General features: G+C 43.0%; 1 protein-coding gene across 2 annotated transcripts in view; it reads left to right on the top strand.

Annotated features, from left to right (window-relative positions):
• The window catches only part of PACRG (parkin coregulated), a 515,599-nt gene extending 494,867 nt beyond the window's left edge, over positions 1–20,732 (top strand). The window contains exon 5 of one of the 2 annotated variants that reach the window (XM_065888883.1): positions 20,247–20,732. In XM_065888883.1, the coding sequence (XP_065744955.1) occupies positions 20,247–20,407 (161 nt within the window). In that variant the 3' untranslated portion in view covers positions 20,408–20,732. The remainder of the gene's footprint in view (positions 1–20,246) is intronic. The other variant, XM_065888882.1, reaches the window with a different exon arrangement.
• Positions 20,733–22,956: the final 2,224 nt, after the last annotated feature.

The following is a 22,956-nucleotide window of genomic DNA, read 5'->3' as shown; positions in this document are numbered from 1 at the left end:
GGCAGCAGAGATCAGTGGAGAAGTTACTGAAGTAGCAAGGCACATTCGGAGACAGATGACAGGGACCAAGTTTGGTGGTGGCAGGAGAAATGGAAAGGGTGATGAGCCTTGACAACAGAAGGGATGTGCAGGGTAGGGTAGGTCTGGGTCATTCTTCACACACTTTTACAAGTGGCGAGTCCAAATTCTTTTGGTAACATAATCCACTGACTAACATTTGTCATAGAATACAATTTTCACTAAAATAAAGCATAAATATATTCAGAATGAAGGAGAAAATGTAAGAGGAAACTATCATTGGGCCAGTGTTTATTTTAAATGGTGCATAATTCAGATGACGTGTCTACTCCCTAGTTGGCTCTCTTAATGTTCTTGAATAGTATTGAATTATCTCTACCAGATTAATTCAAAGTTCTGTTTCTTCCGATTCCTTTAAAAAGTTTTTTTTTCATTCCTTTTGAGTTCACTGTTATAGAAGATGAATATTACCTTCTGACCAGGGCTCATTGAAATGAGTAAGCAATCACACTCTTGCAAGGATTTTTTCAAGGATAGAAACAGATATAGATTGATCCTGAATGTAAAATCAAACATAGCGTTAATATTTAGACACCTTCCTGGTGTATCAGTAAATTACTCAGTTTACTGGAAAAGATTTTGCACGACTTCCATTTGTGCTGATGTGAAAGGCTTAAGAGCAAGTGAAGTTTCTAGGAAACCCTTTTCAGCATGCCGCTCTTTGGGGAGTTTAATGACACTGAGGTCATGAACAAGAGTCAACAGTGAACTATTGATCTCAGCTTCAATGATAGAATGGAAGTGCCTTAAATCCTTCCTACCAGGGACCACTGTACACTTAGGTGTACCTGTGTGTGGGCACACCATGCAAGCACCAGCCACTGCGTGGGCACCAAAGTTACCTCTGTGGTTTGGAACATCTAGGGGCCCAAACCCAGCCCTTGTCTCCCTTCTAGTAATCAAACAGGCTTTACAAGAGGCAACAATTACATACAACAATGAAATTAAGTCTTTTATGCTCATTTCTGGGTGATCCAAGGCAATGCGGCCTTCTCGGCCAGATTGCTGTATAGTTGACTGTTACACCAGGGATTACAGAAATAGAATTTTTTGAAATTTCAGTGGTTCCATATATACATGGTCAATTGAGATCAAAAATATAAAATATTTGTAACTAAAATGTTTATCATCCACAATATGGGAATTAAGGAGGCGATATAATAAGACAAACACACGTAATGACAGTCTGCACGACTTGGAGAAAGTCAACAAATGCTCAAAGTGTGACACGTTAATGTATGTTTGCTCTAAATACATAAAGAATATAGGCTTACCGTGTTGTGAGATTTTTAATGGACGTTTTAATCATTTTTGAAAGTTAATAAGGATCTAGAAAATCATTTTTTTCAACATCAGTGAAGAATATAAAAGAGATAACCATGAAAAGAAAACAACAGTACTAACCACATTTTTTGTTTGTTTGTTTTTTGTTTGTTTTTTCGCGGTACGCGGGCCTCTCACTGTTGTGGCCTCTTCCGTTGCGGAGCCCAGGCTCCGGACGCGCAGGCTCAGCGGCCATGGCTCACGGGCGCAGCCGCTCCGCGGCATGTGGGATCTTCCCAGACAGAGGCACACACCCGTGTCTCCTGCATCGGCAGGCAGACTCTCAACCACTGCGCCACCAGGGAAGCCCACTAACCACATTTTGATATATCCTCATAAGGTCTAATAATAATATCTTCTTGTACTTTCCTATTTTCCAATTCCAACCTAGATTCTATTTTTGCCAAAATACTATCTAGCCTGATAACCTCTAATAGCAATTACAATTGCTATGATCCAATTATTTCTTTAAGAAAAAAAAGTGAACTTTATTTTGGTTAGGAAACTTTTTTTTTTTTTTTTTTTAAATGCGGTACGCGGGCCTCTCACTGTTGTGGCCTCTCCCGCTGCAGAGCACAGGCTCCGGACGCGCAGGCTCAGCGGCCATGGCTCACGGGCCCAGCCGCTCCGCGGCATGTGGGATCTTCCCGGACCGGGGCACGAACCCGTGTCCCCTGCATTGGCAGGTGGACTCCCAAACACTGCGCCACCAGGGAAGCCCAGGAAACAACTTTTTAAATGAAAATGATCTAAAACAAAAAAAAAACCCGCAACTGTAGTAAAATAGATGAGGAAATTGTACTTCTTTGTATTAAAATATTTTTCATAAAACATTAAAATATATTAATGAGAATTTAATCTCATATAAGAAAGTTAATCTGCTATAATACTGCTTTATGTATGTTTATATGAAATTGCATGGGAGTAAGACAAATTATGTCATCATAATACTGTTTTGCATCCCCTACGGAAATATTTTTATAAAACAGTTTAAAAACCATACTACAGAGGGAAAAAAACCTTAAACTTAGTGAGGATGGTAACTTTAAACAAGTTATTTTCGTGGAGAATCAAGGAAAATTGCTAAAAACAAAATTTACATTTAAAATTAGTCAATAAAATTCAGGTTGTCAGTATTGATCTCAGTTTTCTCCAAATATAAAATGGCAGCTCAAGGAAGAAAAAGCATTGGAGAAAACTTGGAAAGGAAAGAAATATTTTTAAGGATCAGATATAATCTTTTTATTTTACGGTAAATTTTCTGACAACCATATCTATCCTTGCATTTAACTTTGGCCAATCACAGTGATGCAAAATTATTATTAACTTTACATTATTAATTTCACAGATAATTCCAAAGCTGTGAAGCTATACAGAGGGAAAACAGTTTTCATTTAGTTGAATAATATGTCCATTGTTAAAGAAATTACTTAATATGACATTTTTAATTTCATCTTGTTTTCATATGTATCAGAATCGAATTTCTTGGTCAAAATGTTCGTAAAGACGTTTGGTTATTTTTCATATCGTGGTTACATTTTATACTTGGAAGTCAGATCTAACCTTCCTGTGCTGCAGGCCGCTCACCTGTAGGACTGTGGCTAATAGCACTACCAACTTCACAAGGTTGTTGAGAATTAAAATTAAATCAGCTAAATGTACAAAAGCTGCGTACACATCTAGTGCCTACAGTAGGAATTAAATGCTAATTCTTTTTACATAGTAAAAATTAAAACTTGAGATACAATCTTCCAGTTATAAAATAAGCCATGGAGAGGTAAGGCACAGCATGGTGACTACAGTTAATAATATTGTATTGAGTATTTGAAAGTTGCTGAGAGAGTAGATCTTAAAAGTCCTCATCACGAGAAAAATAATTTGTAACTGTAAACGGTGATGGATGTTAACTAGACTTACTGTGGTGATCACTTCACAATATATACAAACATTGAATCATTATGCTGTACGCCTGAAACTAATATAATGTTGTATGTCAATTATGCCTCAATTAAAAAAAATAAAATTTAGATTAAACCATGAAACTGACATTTTTGTAAGTCAGAAACGGTTGAACATTGGTGATGTCATGTGGTTAAATATAAAACAATGTTTTATTATTATTGTAGACACATGCACGTTTTAAAGTCTTAAATGCATTCCAGTTTTATCCAAAACCTTTTTTTCTCTGATATTTTAATTCTTCTGGATACGGAAAAAAGACTGACATAAACCAAAATATATTTAACACCCGATAATCCACAGAGGTTAGGAGGTACCCTCTTTCTAAAGTTATTACAGGGTCAACCATCAGAAAGTTCTGAGTCAGCTAGATTTGACTCTACTGCCCCTGAGCTCCCTGAGAGAGGAAGCAAGTTGTAATGGAAATAACTGAGACTTTGTCTTTATATAGATCTGAGATCAAATCCCATCTCTGACAATTTACTCATGTGTACAATGGGTAGATTTGGAATGTTAATGAACATGTCATAAGCTCCTTGAATCGACCCTATTAAGGAAGTGAAAGAAAGAAACTCCCGTCTAGTGCCCAATAACTGTCAAGCTTTGGGCCCGGCGCTCTGTATAGCTTAGTTCGTTTCATTCTCACCACCCCCCTCTGACGAGGCATTGACATGATATGATAAAGATGATTATACTAACAACGAGTATTAGAAACACTGGTATCATGCTTACGCGTATGTAACTGGAATTTTACTTACGTAACCTTACGTAATCCTCACGGTAAAACTCACCCAGGTACCTGGGAAGAGTAATTGTTATGTGTCTTCGCTATCATCTTCATCATCATCACCAACCTCACAGAATTCTTTAAGGATTAAGTGCCCTGCTGTGCCCAGAGGCCCCAAACGTGTTTCCAAGACCATGTAGCGCTTTCCCTGTGCTCAGTCAGAAGTTTGCTTAACAAGCCAGAGGCAGGGCACGTCTGCTCCCTCCTAGCAGCAGGAGGCCCCTCTGGGAGTCTGAGCCTGGCAGCCAAGGCCGTTTTCTCTGGAACACCTTCCTTTAACACCACCATCCCTTGGGTTATTGGTAGACTTTTGAGAGCTCATTTTTGGTAGAATTTCAACTTTATTCTGCAGGAGGTAGAGACTCCCAAAGTCTATTCCTTTCCCCAAATTCTGATTTGTCATATTATAGCTACAAGGTTTTTTTTAAGGGAAATAGCAGAATTAATAAAAAGTGAGTCAGTTTAGTTCCTTCAAGCTAAAAACAATTTTAACAGAACTTAAAGGAATTTAGAATTTTGAGTAGTTTTATTTACCACTTGGCTTTTTAGATCGGTAATGTTTGGGGTCCTAGTTACGTAGTTTTTTATAGGATTAATCATTGGTTTCCGGACAGACTCAATACTAAGGACTGTAGCAGTGTGCTCACACATGCAGCCCTGCAATGTTTTTCTTGTGTTTTATTTTACCTTGGTCTTTGAGAGAGAGCAATGATTAGACCTGCCAGTGGCTGGTCAATACGAAAAAAACAACTTTAAATGCTACACACTGATCTCTGTAAACAGCTTGCTTTTTCTTAATCTATAACATTATAACAGGCTGTAACTACATAAAAGGAGGTGAAAAAAGTAAAAGAAATACCCCAATAATTCAGAACTAAAGGTCATATGTACTAAAATATCTATCCAAATAATTATATCAACCTTAATTAATTGAATGACGTGTCAGTTATTAATCTGACCTTGCAATAGCTCAGTGCCCATCAGGTTCAAAGTCCTTTTGTGATGTTTATTTTTACCTTAAAATCTGCTCTCGATGTAATAGGCAACTTTCTTCCCACTAGAAAGCTTTGTTTTGTTTGTTAAGCTGAAATAAGATGTAAAGACATTTTTTCCCCTATTATTCACTAAAAAGGGCCCACAAGTTAATCATCTGACCTCAAAACAAAATTGACACAACTGTGCTTATTTGTGCCTAAAAGAGATATCAGTACACCCACTGAAATGCGTCTCCAGCCAGAGGTCACGGTTAAGGTTACTGGCATAGCTTTATGAGGGGGCTCGTGTTGCAGCTGTCTGCACGGTCCCTAGCCTGAAGATGAATAGCAGACTTTAGTTTCCACCGCTACTGGTCTTTTAACCTTCAATAGGAACAAATGCTCTGGCTTAGCTCCGTCTGCATCCTCAAAGTCTGTCTCCCAAGACCTACCCAGCCTCCAGCTTGGGCTTTCTGGTGCCACTTTCATCTTTTGGGGCTCCCCGTCTAGTAAAAAATGTAGAAATGCCAACACAAGCTTAAACCAATTGTGGTATATCACGAATTTAACATTTAACAAATTAACACTTTTCACACACAAACCAAAGTAACAATGATTTCCTCATTTGTAAATAATCCAATTTGAAGGTAAGCCCCAAAGTCTTGATTTAAGGCACATTGTCAGTGAGGGCTGACCGAACGGCCCTCGAGGTCGTGTCTGTGACTAACCTGGTGGGGAACTGAGCCTGGTCCTTCATAGGATGACCTAGGAAGCAAGCCCTGGGTGGGTGGGCAGATGGATGGGCGAGCACAAGGAAAGGGTGCAAAGAAGCTTTTCAGAAATCTAATCATTGTCAGTGTCCCTCCTTCTGGAGGTGGCCATCTCTTGATGATGCAATTTCCCCTACATTTCTTAACACAGTCCCTCAGATTCTTTCAATTCCCAGGGTACTACCGCCCTTGGGCACCTCTAGAAGTTACAGTAACTCTTTTCAGGCCACCCTTTGCCCTCTGAAATAGTGCTGATTGAGTCAAAAGGAAATGAATGCTGGAGATTGAACTCCAGAGATCTGTCCACTCCCTAGCTTCCCAGGATGTTAGGAGACTTTGTCTTGGAAAACCTACCGGAAAAATAAATAAGCTAAAGAGAAGAACAAATCATTCTCATAAGGGGAAAAAAAACCATGTAGCAAAAAAAAAAAAAATGCATTGGAAAATATTAGCACTCCTTGGTAAGTAGAAAAATACTAACGAAAGTAATCCTAAAGTAACATTTTATAGATACTGAATTAACAAACAAAATTGAATTACATCCAGTGCTGTGATAAACAGGTAAACTCCTGTGTTGCTGGTAACATTATAAGTTGGCATAAGCTTTCTGAAAATCAATATGGATATATATATATATGCACCAATATATACCAATGACTACAAAATGTTCATATTCTTTGAAGCAGTAACCTCACTTCTGAGAATTGTTTCAGGGAAATAATAGAACTAAAAAAAAAAAAAAAAAAGACTGAATGCACAAAAATGTTTATTGCAGTGTTGTCTAAAATTATGAAAATCTGGAAGGAGACAATGTCCCTAACTAGAGGAGGGTAGCTGCATACTTTACACTCCTTCAACCCCAGAGCTGTTGAACAGTCATTAAAAGTTACAGTTACGTGTAGTATCATCAGCGTTGAAAAGAATGACCGCAATAACCGGGTGAAACTGTGCTCTCTGGGACAACTTGTTCCAACCTCAAGGCCTTTCTTGCATTTTCTGTTCCGGCACATCCTCCCCAGGCTGCTTGTTGCAAAGCCGCCTTCTTCTCGGCCTTCAGGGCTCAGTTTAGTTTTAATCTTCTGATCGAGACTGTCCTGATCACCTGCCCAGGTGGTCCCTCCCAGTTCCTCCCTGCCACATCTCTTACTTTCGGTCCTTGCTAGAACCTCTCACTCTCTCAAGCACTCTTATTCCGTCGTTGGTTTATTGGGGTGTTAATATCTGCCTCTTCCTCCAGAAAGTGAACACCCCGTTTACCCCTCTAGTTCTCCAGTCGCTACCCTCAGCTACCAGAACCCCACCCGGTTGATCCTCCTGAAATCATAGAACTTGGACAACTACATCCGAGTTCAAATTAGAGCCCCATTCTCGATTTCCTCCTTGGATTTACATTCCTCTTATCCTCAAGCTGGGAAGCAGTTTACAAACAACCGCTGCTCTGGGCACATGGAAGTGGTGTGTGAGCCCCAGGCGGGCGGGCGGCCGTCAGGGGCAAGGAGCCTCTGCTCTGCCTCTGGTCCACCAGCTGCCCTCTCCCTTGCTGAGGGGTCTCGTCCACAGCCCGCACCCACGGACATACCCTGACCCAGAGCTGGGGCAGGCCCACGAGGAGGGAGAGAAGACGACAGATTTGCTGTCATCCCAGGGCCCGGGAAGGTTGTCTGTCCACAAGCACCTCGAAGCCACACTCCCTTGACTCCTGAAATCCCCACCATTAGAGCTGCTTCTGTGAGCCAAAGATCTCTGCAAAAATATGAACAGCCAAGATGCATGGCAGATCTTCAAATCCAAGAATGTAGGTCTTGTCCATAGAGGCATGTGGAGGGGCAGTGTTCCTTAGCGGATGGTATTCCCAGAGGCTGGAGCTAAATGGGATGATTTGTGTAGAGGCCTTGGCTGGTTGAAAGATGATAACTCCCTGGGCCAGGTCTCTCCAGCGACCTGGAGATTTTTCCAGACTTAATACGTCAGGTGCCAGCCTGAGAGAAGGCAGCGCGTGTGCCTGCTTGCCAGGACATTTGTCCGGTTCACTCAGAGCTCTGAGTCTACTACGCAAATGTCAGATTTGGGATCCTGGCTAGGGGCAGGAGCTGACGTCCGCCAGCAGCCCAAGGGGCCGAGGGTCATGATCTGAAGAGTCTAGGAGAGAGCTTTGGGGGGAGCTCAGAGGCCAAAGTAGCAACCCACGTGCTGAAGGAGGTGGAGGGGGTGACGTTAGCTGCAATAGAAGAAAGAGGAAAGCAAGGTTTCTAAACTTCCCCACCTCAGTACTCTTCCTATAGGGATAAGACACGAGCTGGAACACTGCTCCCATTCTCCCTTCTGTTCTACTGTCACTTCTCCAGCTCAGCTCTTACCTTGTGGTCAGAAAGAGGCAAGGACACCTCCTCTCTTTTTCTCTCCTTCTCAATTCAGCTACTTGCTCGATATAAAATGGGAATTATAGGAACTATATGAATTATCTAAAGCAAAAGAGAAAGAAACAGGGCCGCCAGGGCTCAGATAGCCAAGCCTGAGTGCCATTTGCAGGAGGACAAGAACTGGTCTTTCCCCCATTCATTTAGGCACCAATATACTGAACTCTACCCAGGGAGAAAGGGGACTGAGGGCAACTAGTGAGTGTAAACTTATGCCATAAATCATTTGCTTCTAAAGCCCTGCAGCCAAGAACCTTGATCATGTTGCAGACAGGGTCCAAGGAACCCATCTAGACCAGAGAAACCTATGCCCGTGTGACAAGTATCCCCAACAGGGTGGCTCTGTGTTCACGGTGAGTCCAGACAACTGACAGTAAACTCACTCTCCTGCAGGACTTGAAGGTAAAGCAGTTCCCCGCTGCTCCTTTTCTGGGGCTGTAGAGTGAACCCATTTTATAAAAGCAAAACCCTTACTCCATGGTATTCTGTGGGCTAGTCTTCCTGTCCTACCCAGAGGAGAGTTAAATCATAGGCAATCTGCTGTTACCTGAAAAATGGGATACTGACATCACAGAAACTACAATAATACGAATTGCTTGTTATATTCCTAAAGACATAACATATATTCTTTTATTTTATCCTTGCACCTCTCCTTCCAGGAAGGTGTTATTACACCCGTTTCAGCCAGAGATTCAGTAACAGGCTGAGGGCGTATCCTCGTGCACATGGCCTCAACCCCGCGGGGATGCTCTTGTTTGTTTCCAGTTGGCTCTGTTTGGACTCACCTACCCCCAAAAGCCTGATTAAGAGGAAAGTAACTGTGTGCACTAAACTGAGGAATTTTAAGAGATAAAAATGTAACACAGGCCAATAAACAGTCTTTATTCAAAAGTATCAAAAGTCAGCATATTTCACCTATCAGCATTTCCGACAAGCTTTGGCTTCAATTCATGTGCAAACCCGATTTTGCTGACATGGCAAATTAAATGGCCACATTTTCATTTTGTCCCCATGATTTAGATACCTCTCTTTTTCTTACCACACAGCCAAAACTCTGATTGGACTTTAACAAAGCCCTGAACGTTTGGAAAAATGGAGTCAGGCGAGCTCAGTATTTGCAGGTTGTGCTCTGCATTAATGGGCCTGGTGGCGGGGTGGATGTCTCCCGCCACATTGAACTAACCAACGTAGACACTGATGAAAGTTGGTAGTCAGAGCTTTGACAGATACTGCGAGGTTCTTTGAAACTGAGACAATCGTAAACGGCTTTAACTGTCACTTATACAGCCGTTAACTCAGTTCAGCCCAGCAGATTGCTTTGGTTTGTTCATTAAATATATTATTTTTGCGTTAATTGAGCTCATTTGATGAGAAAGATTTTCACTCGGTAAAATTTACAGCTAATGGCTTGGAAATCTATTAAATTTTGCACTCAATAATTCATCTTAGAATTTTCAAAGAGTAGCTAGTTTAGGCAAGCTGAGATAAATCCTAGATAATCGAGGAATCATACGATCTGCAGGAACGGGTGATGTGTTTTTCCATTGCGAGCACCATTAGTGACTTTATTTAATTATTTTCTGCAGTAGAACAAAGGATACATCAAGGCCATAAAGGTCTTGTTTTGTGGCTCTGTGCCCCGCTGTGCAGGTATTCATCTAAAATGATTTAACCAAACTTTGCTGTGATGGCGATCACCAGTGTGGACACACACAGGCTTCTGAGTTCTGAGTTCACCATAAAGATGAAAGTTCTAACAAAGATAATCTGAGAAGTACATCTGCCCATAGTTTACTGCATTTGCTGATAAAACTTGCTAGAAATCTGAGATTTCTTTTTCCATTTTTGTACCTCAAATATGAAAAAGAATTTAGAATTTAAAATGGGTTGTATCATTAATATTTCTTGGAAATGAAAAGCCATGATAACAACTGTCATTCTGGTCCATTTCTGAAAGTTTCCAGCATCAGTCTAAAAGCAGTAAAATTATCTCCAATAGGTTTGCATCACCCCTGAAAGCAGCCTTCAGTATTTCCTTTCCAACTGAAAACATTTCTTTGCCTGACTGAAAATTATCATGTAGCTGGGAAAGAAACTATAGTAAGCAAAATTTAGATATTCAATGAAATAGGATAATCTGATTTTTTTTCATTCTGGAGAAAGAAAGTTTCTCTTCTCAAATTTAAGGGTGATCCAAGTAAACCCCACTTTAAATCAAGGAGGATTTTGGAAAAGAGATGAGGCTATCTAACTACACCAACCCTCTATGTACGTATACTCAGCCTTTCTGAATCCACATAAATACTATCTCCACGGATAAGAGCTCACAAGTTTGTAAATAGTAAATAAAGAACAAGAATTGGGCAGATTGTGGGCACTACTTTTTTTTTTTTTTTTTGCGGTACGCGGGCCTCTCACCGTTGTGGCCTCTTCCGTTGCGGAGCACAGGCTCCGGACGCGCAGGCCCAATGGCCATGGCTCACGGGCCCAGCCGCTCCGCGGCATGTGGGATCTTCCCGGACCGGGGCTCGAACCTATGTCCCCTGCATCGGCAGGCGGACTCTCAACCACTGCGCCACCAGGGAAGCCCTGGGCACTACTTTTAACATACAATTTACTTAGAACTGAATTTGCTTATAACGCATCTGGATTCAGTAAACACACAAAGCAGTAATTTATTCTTTCATTCAGCCCTTTCACAAAGATTCGATTTGTATTTGATGCCAATGAACAAGGTTTATAGCATAAACCTATCCTTCAAGAGGTGGTAAAACATAGGAAAACTAAGCAACATAAAGCACTTCTCAGGGTTCTAGAGTGACATGTACTTAAGCGAGGTGGAGATATTACTGACCATAGCTCTAGGGATTCAAAAGAAAGAAAGAAGATTGTGGAGTCAACTTCACAGAGGAAGTAAATCCCAAACTGGCCTTGAAAAGAAGTAAGGTGGGACTTACCAGAAGGGAGAGGGGAGCATATTCCTATGGGGGTTTTTAAAGACGTGAATGAAAATCGCACACATTGAGGCTAGGAAGAAATCCACGTCTGAGTGGAGCAGAAGGTCTCGTTGGGAAGGAGCAAAATATAAGATTGACTTCATGAGGGAGAGCAGAGACAGAGGGTCCGGGTATCAGGAATTTGAATTTGATCCATCATACAACGTGGAAATGTTGGTTATTACTCAGGAGAGAAGGTGACTAGGAAAATTAATCTGCAGGGTGAATTAGGAGGACGAGAGTTTGAAAGTCCAAACAGACTCTTCGCTACCACCCAGGGTGGGCCAGAGTAGCTCTGGAACTGGGGGTATTAAGCAGACCCACCGTGCACTGCACAACAGCAAGCTGGATACAGGGAAGGAGGAGGCGAAGATGGCGCTGATCTTCTGAGCCCAGACGCAGGGCTCACGCTACCAGTCAAGTCAGCGTTTACCTCCGGGGGGTGGGGGTGGGGGCGGGGCGAGGGGGCGCGGAGGAGTCACCTGAAGGCCTCCACACAGGCATCTGATTCCACTAAGTACTATGGCATAGGATGCTTAGACCTCCCTTCTGGATCTTCCTATCACCCTCCTCATTGCACACCAGCATATGCCTCCCACCGTTTCTCTTTCTCAGCATCCCGGAGTCATGTACTGCTTGTGTCACTTTACTAAGTGATTTCACCTCCTGAACCTCAGTGTGTCCCTGTGCTGAGACGGTAATAGTATCTAGCTCATAGGGCTATTCTTAGCGTTAAATGACATTACGCTAGTATTATTGCTGTTATTATTACTCCACCATGAGATAAGCCAGCAGGAAATAGATTTAGGACAAGAGCTGGACTTAGAACTCTCTGCCCCTTTCCTGTTGAATGTTCACTGAATGTGCATTGAATCATGTGGACCAACAAGAAAAGAGATATACTTCATAACTCGGAATACAGTTTAATTCAATGGCCACTGAATCTATAGTTGTAATTATCCTGTAGAGGGATAAATTGGTGAACCCACCTATTTTTCTCAGTATAACTTCCAAGTCAAATTGTCAATAATCAGGGATGAACCTGACTTGCTTTTTTATAGTCTTGACCAAATCACTGTCAACTGAATATATTTAGAAAACCAACCCATACATTTGGTCTTTATTCTAATAAATCAAAATCTACATAGATTTATTGAAGTAGCAGAATGGAATCGTTTTTGGTAGTGTGTCAACAAATAATTTGAGTTTTTGACAGTGTTCTCTTTCTAAACTAGGACTAGCTATATAAACCTTGGTCCTTTGGGTTCTTTTAGAACTTGATTTGAAAGCTGGATTTGATGCTTATGAGATCTGTGACTTACTTTGAAGAAATGCACAGATGCTTTGTGATTATCTTTTCAGTTGAAATACCGTGCATCCATTGAATAACCATCCTTTCCAAAAGCTATTCCAAAGTTGTGTTGTGATATTATCTAATGTAATGTTAGGGTGAGCAGAGATCACCCCAAGTTCAGTCCCTTCTTTCTACAGGGAAGGCAACTGAGATTCAGAGAAATTAAGTAACCTGTCCACAGTTAACCATCTAGTAAGTTATTGAACATTGCAGCTACTAAGGTTTGAAAAGTTGTATGGCAAGTTATTTGCCTTTGAAGTTCAGTGTTACTTCCACTGTATCACTACACCCCGACGTTATCCTTGTTCGTTCCCTACAGAATAAGTCTACCTGGCCGTTGCAAAATGGCAGTTGTTTAGAAATCTTCACTGTCTGTCTCAAGGAACATTTAAATATCTAATTGACAGCTGGAAGATCCATGATATCTTTAGTTTCACAAGTGATCAGCGCCCCCATTCTGAGAGGAAAACCTTTCCTTGAGCTTTCGAAACTACGATGGCTTAGGAACCCCATGCTTTAGTCACCCGGCTCCAGCGTCAAAAGGTGAGGGAGAGAGACAGACATCCAGCTGGGAATCGAGGTCTTGCTTCAAAGCTTTTATCTTCAGAGGAAAGAAATCTTATGAATTTCATTAATGTCAACAAGATCTGAGGAGATTTGGAGTGTTTAAGCCTTTGGGCATCTCTAGCATGACATATGCTCTGGTTATTATAAGTTTTTGGTTGCAAAACCATTGCAACTTTGATTCACACCCGCCATGAACCAACACTCTAGAAATATCCATTGTACAGTCAGGCTTAAGGATATGTTGAAAACAATCACTTTCCAAGAGAATATGAAGTTAGCCAAGGAAGCCGTGGCTAAGCTTGGGCCAAACAGGGAAACACCCAAAATTCTGAATAGGGTGACACATGTTATCACTAAGGAAAAAAAAAAAAAGATGAGTGTCCTCAAAGTAACACAGCAAAGCTAAAAAAAGAAAGTGAAAGAGAGCATTTCTTTAGGATTCTAAAAGCAGATAACCTCAAAACATCTTCCCAAAAGGCTTCTTCTCTTATTCAATGTAGAAAAATGAAATTTCTCCTAGTTTGTCTTCCCCTCTTCCCTTCCTCTTCCATTCCCTCATCTCCAGAAAGGATCAGGCTGGAATTTACAATTGTTTCCACTGTAATTTTCCAAACTTTATGGGAGAAAGCCCTTTTATTCCAAAACAGGTAACACTATTTCTATAAAGTAAATTGGATTCAAGCTAACCCCAAATAAACAAGATATTTCTGGCAAAACAAATGTTGACAATATAATCTAGGTCTTGAAATGAAAAACTCCTTAAAAGACAAAGTAGATCTGTCTCTTCTCTCCCTTTCTTAATTCAAATTAAAAAGCAAAAAACTCAAAGCAACCATTTATAAACCCATGTGAGTTATCATCTTTTTAATGAAATCTTTTTCGATGATAAGAGTCACGTTTTTAATAAATACATGTTGGAAAATATTAGTTTTATTCCACTACAACTAACATTTCTGCTTAACTACCAACTAGTGCGAACAGGGAATTACTGTTTGAGGTCATCTCCAGCTTGTAACTGTTAAATCCACTAAGCCCAAAATTGAAATTTTGTTCAGAAACATCCAACAGAACATCTGTGCTGGTTTAATGTCATCAAGAAGCATCTTATCACAATAATATTTGCAGTAGGTTCCACACACACACCCTGCCGAGACCTGAGCCCAGGCCCCAAGGGCTCCCTCTCTCTCCAGAGCAGATGACGTCATTGAGATCCAGGCAGAAGGAAAGCAGCTTTAGCTGTGGCTGAAGCCAGCACTGGTTACAGGTCTTGACAGGTAAAATTCCTTTCAGTTGAGCTTTACAGCTTTTGAAATGTTTTAGTTCAACATTTGAGCAACCAAAAAAAAATGTCTTTTCTGATCCAGAAAGAATTGATTTAGTTTCCTCTGTGAGTACTTTTTAAAATTCCACTCAGCATTGCTTCAGGGAGGTTGTCCAGGCCCCCCTCCCCCGGGCACACAAGGAAGGACCAGAGTTCTTGCCCTGTGCTGAGCTCGCCAGCATCTCACCTGGGGAAATGGTAGACAGGCGTGTTCTCTGCAAGTCGTGTTATATCCACGGATGCTCTCATACTGAGAAAAGCTTCAGGCTGGACTTGGCCTGGATTCACGTTCACATACCGTGTACGCAAAGTGGCCACGCAAAAATGTCCAGAGAAGGAAGCGGTAGACCAAAGGAGGGCGCAGCCAAACCATGACCAGTCGGCAGCCATTTAGTTCAAAGCCTTGTTTTATGACTGTAATTTAGCCTTCGGTGTGCTGAGAGAATCACTCCGCCTGGCTCGCTGTCTGGTGCTGTCAAAGGCTGAGGTGAATGTTGTTCCGTGAGTTTAATCATCTTTTTATTTGTCTGAGGTCTTTGCTACTGTCCACAGTTATTCCAGGTGCTCTTGTACACTTAAGAGGTGACACGAACTGTTGCTGTCACTGAGCAGGGCGAGCTACCTCACAAATTGGAGCTTCCAAAAGTTAGTAGTATGAAGAAAGATTGGTACTGGTAGTCTGGACATCATTTGAGTCATTGCTTATGATTTCCTGATTCACTCTGGTGGTTTTTCATTGAGTTTCCCAAGCTAGTGTTTTCTTTAGGAATGTTTGGTTCATGGCTCTGCAAAGCAGCCAAGTCATGAGCAATTTCAGGATGACAGGTGGCAGTGGGCACGACGCCTTCCTTCCTGCCGACCCACTGCCTCTCCAGTGTGTGGTCGTGCTGAGCCTGTCCTGCTGCTGCCTCAGCCAGGAGCCTGCAGAACTAATGGAAGTTTTCCCCAAATGGTGCCTACTGCTCTCCTTAGCCATGACCAGAAAGTATAGGTAGAGTTTATAAATTATTTCATCCATTGGTACCAAATGAGTAATACTTCAGGTATGTTGAATAAGCAACCCGAAGTGAGCATGTATGTGTTTTCTATTTCCGGTGCCTTAAATAATGCTTTCATTTCCCAGTAACTTCTTTGTGTATTACCGTTCATATAACAATATCTATACACTTAACACTGAAGAGTATTGACCAAAAAAACACTAGAGTCAGAAAAATCCAAATGTGAATGTAACTCTCCTTGAGCCTCTTATGGCCGTCCATACATCCTTTCACTGCTCCTCCTGTTTTCAGATAAGGGGACTCAGGTGTCTGACTAGAACACACAGATAAGCCTTCTCTCAGGACACAGTTTCCAGTGGGAACCCAAGGAATAGGAGAGGGGCCTATGGCGCCAGGGCTCTGCAGTCAGGGTACGTGGCCCACACTGACTCTCATAGGGCGTGCACGTGACCTACAGGGACTGTGGCCAGCTAGGCTCCCGCAGCTGGATGAGAAGCTCCCCAAAGGCAAGAGCTTTTTTTTTTTTCCATCTTGCATTACCCTGCAGGGCCTAGTTTTCCTCTGGCTACAGAGAGAACGTCACTCTTTGGTATGGCCAAAGGTGCCATTGACACCGACCTCAACGCTAACTTGGGAAGACCTTGCTCTGGCCACCAAAAGTTTCCTTTTCCCCACTTTGCTTTTTTTTCATTTTTTCCTGTAATAGTAGTAACTGAAGAAAGGAAAAGAATAAAGCTTCTACACAGTCTAGAAATTGTAAAAATGCTACGAGACTCTTTCATCGAAATCCTACAAGACACGTGTCTGCTGCTGGTCCGTGGCCACTGCCTTGTGGATACGTATCTATGCGAAATGTCAGTGCATCTGATGCAGCCTCCCTTTGGATGGCCTTGGTGATGCGGTGTCATGATGGTCACAGTCATGAGCTGAGTTCATTCACTGAGAGCACGCCACTGACCGACGAAAGACTGGGATGCGCACGTCCCAATTCTGACCAAAGCGGCCTCTAGAAAGAGAAAGCATCCAGGTTAGGACTGTCTAAAGGGGGTTAGATAGAAAATGAGGATGCGTGTGCTTGAGCATACTACCTACATAATCAAAAACAACTTCAGGGGCTTCCCTGGTAGCGCAAGTGGTTGAGAGTCCGCCTGCCGATGCAGGGGACGCGGGTTCGTGCCCCGGTCCGGGAAGATCCCACATGCCGCGGAGCGGCTGGGCCCGTGAGCCATGGCCACTGAGCCTGCGCGTCAGGAGCCGGTGCTCCGCAACGGGAGAGGCCACAGCCGTGAGAGGCCCGCGTACCGCAAAAAAAAAAAGCAACAACAACAAAACACGACTTCAACATTCAGAATAATAAGTATACTTAAAATAATCCCTAACCAAGAAGGACTTTCAAACAGTAGTTGCCCACCTCCTGCACACAAGGACCTCTAAGAAGAGAAGCCAAATCCCGTGTTCTAGTCTCTTTGCATATTATCCCTTTTGAAATGCAAAGTCTGGTTTAAACCGTTGTTATACTCCTATTTGGTTATAAATAAAACATATCTTTTCCATCATCAATGTATCTTTCCAGCTGCTGGACATAAAATAGACTGCTAGCTTCCTGAATTGAAATGTCACCTTCCTAATCAGAATTGACAATTGTACATAACCATCTGGGTTGTTTTTTTTTTTAAGCATCCTATTCTCACAAGTATGTTTTCCAACAGTGTCATATGTACCTTAAATGGTGAGCTCAAGCTAATTACCTCAAGCTCAGATTCTAAAACAACCTGACAGTATAGCAGTTCTGAAATGGAGACCACACCGCTCACCTGCCTGTCAACGTGGCTTGACGCTGAACTGTCCCTGGTCGTCATTTCAGCGCCTTTGTTGGGCTTTTCTCCCACCCCAGCGGTGCACATTCTGCAACCACAAAATATTCCAACTCCAGCTCCTTCTGAACAAGCAGCTGTTGTTCTGTTCTGTTCTTTTTATCATTTGCCTTATTCACTGTTGGGAAACAAAAAAGCTACATAGTTTACTTACTCCTACAGTTAAATAGTTTTTAAAAAGTAAGAATAGGTTATTATTGAAATAAAGTGTTGCTTGTCATTATAGCATTCTGGAAGGCAGTGGGGAAAACAGGGTGTGTTAAGCTTTCCATTGTGTGCAGACTTTCCATCATGCCCCCATCAGGAAAATAAGTCTGTCCCGTGATCTATTCAGTTCTTGACCTTTTGACTAATATGCCAACAAAAGGCACCATTTATTAGTGATTAATTTACGTATCTTTGTCCATCAGGAACTGGATCCAGGCTGTCACAACTGGGCACCATCACCAATTACATTTTCCATGTGCCCCCAGGGTGTCTGCGCCATGGGCTCGGCTGGCTATGCAAACCTGGGTCCTGCAGGCTCCTCCCTAAGTGCACCGCTTTTGTGGGCAGGAGGAATTTATCAGGAATGTCCTCTGGAGGGAAGAAGCCCTCAGAGGCCAGCCAGACCCTCTCACTGTACCTTCTTCACGGTCCCGATCGGAATCCTGGGAGCTGACGTTGTTCCTCACACGTACCTTCCTTACGGGTCTCCCTTGTCACACATGCTATCTGTCCCTGTCCCTGCTGCACCTGTTTTGGACTGTGTTGCTTTGGCCCTCCCCTCTTTTGGAACTTCTTCCTTAGCATCTTTTCTTTACACCTCTAACACGCCTGACCGACCCTCCCACACACACACGTATACACACACACACACACACACACACACACACACACACAAGCTTCCTCCCCCTTCTCTCTTAATTTGACCCAAGACCTTCTCCTGTTGGAAAGCCCTCCACGTGGATGGATACCTCGTTGGTATCACCTGGTGGGTGACCCCAACTGCACTGATTCTCTTCTCAGACCTCCCTGTAAATCTTTAAAAAAACAAACAAACAAACCTATTTCATTTGTGTATTTGTCTCTCTCTATATATTTTTAAGTTTACCTTTAGCTCAAAAACAACAGGGCAAGAACGCTTTTGGTCAAGCATCTTGTCTCTTATTTGTCCTGTACAAGTATCGTGTATGAAGATTTCAGATGATCAGCTACTCTGTAAATCAAGCTTTGACTTCAATCCAGCTTTCCCCATCATAGCAGAGAGGCTTCCACCACGAGAAAGGAAAAGTCCACCTAATTACAATGGCTTTGCATTGTGAGTTCATTGGTTATGAAAAATCGATATGCACTGTAGCTGTGCGACTCGTAGCCTTTCTCTTTCTGAAAATCAGTAACATTTCTGCCTGTCTTCACCCCCCACCAAAAGAAACCAGTCAGGACAGCCATGTCTTTTCTCTGTGGTACAGAAGACAGTGGTATTTCTTTAACAAGTTTCTGGGAAAATCAAGCACAAACCCTGCTTATCTATGCTTGTGTGCGATTGTAATTGTTACCTTTATTAATGGTCTGAAACATTACTCCATCTTTTTTAAAATGTTCAGAACAACTGGGGGAAAAAACTTTGAAATATCGTTGTTCCCTTTATTATTTTCACATTGAAGCAAGATAAGCATTTGGAGCTACATTGAAATCTGAATAAAATAAACACTTTCATCTGGTAAAGTACGCATTTTCAAGTTGCAGCTCTTCGCCCTGCAGCATCCCGTGGCCTGAGCCTTCAGGCCGTTTATCCTGAGGCCTCCGGGGCCTCTCAGCCCACCCTGTGGCCCTTTCCTTTCATCACAGGTCAGGTGGGGGTAATGCCAGCAGAGGCACAGAGGTGACTCGCTTACTGGGAGAATAAACAGTGTTGAAACCCTTAGAAGTCTGGGCGGGAAATGCAACTTACATGCATGTAATGACTATTGTTCGAGAAAAGTGTGGTTTGAGACCGTGTATGGTGAAGCACGTCAGACCCAGGTTCCCCCCTACCCCGAGGCCATCGAAGGCCACGCCTAGGACCCCCTTCCCTCAGAGTCTGAGAGGCAGCTAGCTGAGTGGTCACTCAGGGCTCTGGGAGACGAGGCCTCGGTCAGGTCCTCCCGGTGCCCCCCTGGGTGGACCGCCTGCCTGGACTTAGACTCCAAAACCAGCAGTGGCACCAATCTCTATGCAGCCATAACGGATGGCTGGCATCCACGCATTCAGGGAGGCGTCAGGACCAGTCCCGGCAGGAGAGGCTGTTTCCTCCTCCCCACCTGCATCCGGAGTGATGGGGGTGCCGTCAGAGGGCTGCACACCTGGCTTAGTGATACCTGGAGGAGTGGGGCTCACCCCACGTACAGAAGCCGCAGACATGGGCACGGGCTAAGCCCCTCACTCCAAAGTTTGTCCATTTGAAATCACATAGAGCCAGCACCCTAACCTGGTGATGGACGGTTCCCTCTAAACATGCCATCTTGGGATTTTGAAGAAGTCAAGGTCCAAGAGAACACTGTCGGTGTAATTACCAGATTTAGGAAAGAGATTTCCCTGACTTGTGAACTGTTGTGTAACCATGATCACCTCACTTTCATTTACTCTCTGATTTCTTTAGTTTAGATGAATTTTCATCAGCTCCATTCTAGGACTTTGCACTTTTGTATATCTGTCACCACTCCTAAAACTCTACAGGATGGTGTAAAAATGTTAATTGCTTGCGTCTCATGACAAGCATTCAGAGAAAAATGCCTAGACACACGTGCAGGACTCTTCGGGAAAATGCAGCAAAATAACGGGCCTCTTTGTGTGTTTGCATGACCCAGTAAACTCCGGGGACGGCATCGACTACAGCCAGCAGAAGCGGGAGAACATCGGTGACCTGATCCAGGAGACGCTGGAGGCCTTCGAGCGCTCCGGAGGCGAAGACGCCTTCATCAACATCAAGTACATGGTCCCTACCTATGAGTCGTGCTTGCTAAATTAGCGGTGGGAACAGCTGGGATTCGAGGAAGGCTTCTCCTAGCCTTTCTATCTCTGCTGCTGTTAGCATCTCATTATCTGTGACTTCTACGGCTCACTTTTCTACAGCTGCTGAAAGAGTGGCTCATGGGCCGTTGGACTTGTAGCCCTATTGAGAGCAAGGCTTTCCAATACACAAATAGTGCCTGTTTCTTAGATTACAATAGTGTACTGTGCTTATTTGTTCTAGGAGAAGAATTGCTTCTTTATACAGTTCGGAAAGAAGCAGGAGTCCGAGTTAAACCTTCGGTTGTATAGACAACAAAACTACAATTTTCATACGTAATTCAGCAGTTGTGTCTGCCTGCCCCGAGGGTGGTTGTCAAAGGTTGGAAGGGAAGCGTTGGTGCTGACTGCCTAACAGGTGTTGGTCGTGGACGACAAGCACCCGTTCATCAGCAGCTGTGCAGAACCGTGTGCTTTGACATCCAACAAAGCTGTGCAATCGATATTCCCCTTACAGGAGGACAGTTTTGCCGTCCGTTATGAACCTCAGCTATAAATGGGCTTCTAGCCCATTGGTGATCTGGGTTTGCAGGGGCTTTCCAGCTTATATTGGGAGGAGACAGGGAGGGAGGGAGGGGGAAGGTTAGGTGTGAAATGCAACATGGCAAACGTGATTTTTTTTTTAAAAAAAAGCTAGTTTGCATCTTTGTGCCTCTGTATTATGACATCCTGCATCTCAGGACCCTGGTGTTACTGACAAAATGCTATCCAGCGGTTTGTTTAGGGCTTTCGATCATTTTTGAAAATGACTTATAAGCATCTTAATGATTGCTCCTTGAAACAAATCATATTCTTTTCTTGGCAATTCTCCTTTCCTTGGCCTCCTCCCACGGGTGTGTTGGAGAATCTCATTGCACCTCTAGGTGGGTCTGATGGCACTGTTTTGGAATTTTATTGAAACCAAAAAAAAAAAAAAAAAGACCAAAGACATGCACTTTTTCATTCAACCGGGAAAGAAAAAAGGTGTCCGAAGAGAAGAGCAAGTGTAAGGTGCCAGCCCTGACAAGGGTGCTGAAGGTCTGTGGAGCGGTGAGCTCGGGACATTTGAAACTCAGCCCAGAAAGCTTCAGAACGATGGACCCCTGGCTCTGCACACCTGAGAAATGCTGTCACTGCCCAGAATGCATAGCCTGAAGTGTCTCATTCTGTAGCAAAGGGCAGCTTCTGCACAAAAGTGAAGAAATGAAATGTGTTCCCCTGGGAAACGGACCCTTTGCCTCGAGATTGCTGTCACTAAATATTTAAGACACAAGTTTCCAAAGGCAAACACCGAGTTTGAAAACTGGTTCAATATATTCATCTTCCCCGATGACGGGCTCAGCATATGAAACCTAGCCTCCAGGACCTACCTCCTAGTTTCTGGAAGCAGTTTTTAGGATAAACAGAGATGCGTGACCGGGTAAGAAAAATTGGCTTTCGTGTGTAATACTTTGAAAAGACAGAGCTAGAAGCAGACACGGACAGGTTAAGACAGGTTTTTTTTCTCCAAACTATGATGTTCAATTGTGCCCATGAGCTGCCGTCCTGGCATCAGTGATGTGTTCGAAGTGACCCCAAAGTCCATGATACTATTTGTTAGAAAGAGGCTGGCTCTTAGCGCCTTTGAATGTTCCTACCAGAATTTCCTCCACGGCTCTATTGGGACTCAGAAGCAAGCCTGGCCTCTTACTCTCTGTCTTGCTTGTGAAAACCATCTGGTGTGGTAACAAGGAGGCCCACCTGCCACTGAGCCAAGAGCCCTAACTCTGGCGTGGAATTAAAATATTGGGGTTCCTTTCCCAGCCCTGTCACTTACTAGCTGTCCTGCCTTTGGGCAAGTTATTTAACCTCTCCGAGCCTCTGGTTTCCTCAGCTGTAAAGTGGATATTACTCTACCCTGTAGGAATGTTCTAAGGACTAGAGGTGATTTTTGTGAAGTACTTGAAGTACTAGCATAGTTTCTTATACCTGTTGGCCTTTTATTTCAAAGAAACAGCGTTTGAATAATGACTAATTTCTACCCCAGCAAAGCAATATATATGTGGAAAATCCTCAGACGACGTGATGCTTCCTACGTGGCAATGGTGAGTTCTTCGTAATAAGAAAATAATTTTGCCAAAAACCGAAATAACTATAAAGATTGCACAACGTTCTCTGGAGATTTCTTTTTAATGCATTGTTTTATTTGTATAGAAATAGGAGTGACTGCTTTTTCTGACTGTCATCTCTGCCCCATGTTTAACCAAAGGAGGTAATTTCCCTGTTCCTAGGGACACACAGAAAACAAAGTCACCCGGAGCAGGAGAGTGGATGGTGGTGAAGGGGTAGAGGGTCCCAGCCACACAGGGAAGTTTTCCCTCCCCTCAGTGGTCGGCACAGGTCAGCGGGTGGGTGAAGGCGTCTCATACAATGGGAGCTGGTGGCAGAGCTCAGAGCTCGGGAAATCCCTGAGCAAATGCCCTCGATGGTGGAGAGTCATCACCAGACTGCAAAACAGAGGGATCACGGAAAAAGCCAATCAGGAAAAGG

This window comes from Phocoena phocoena, chromosome 12 (genome assembly GCF_963924675.1).
Source record: "Phocoena phocoena chromosome 12, mPhoPho1.1, whole genome shotgun sequence".
Classification (NCBI taxonomy): Eukaryota; Metazoa; Chordata; class Mammalia; order Artiodactyla; family Phocoenidae; genus Phocoena; species Phocoena phocoena.
Note: the sequence above shows the minus strand (reverse complement) of the source record. Positions and strands in the feature narration are given on the sequence as shown.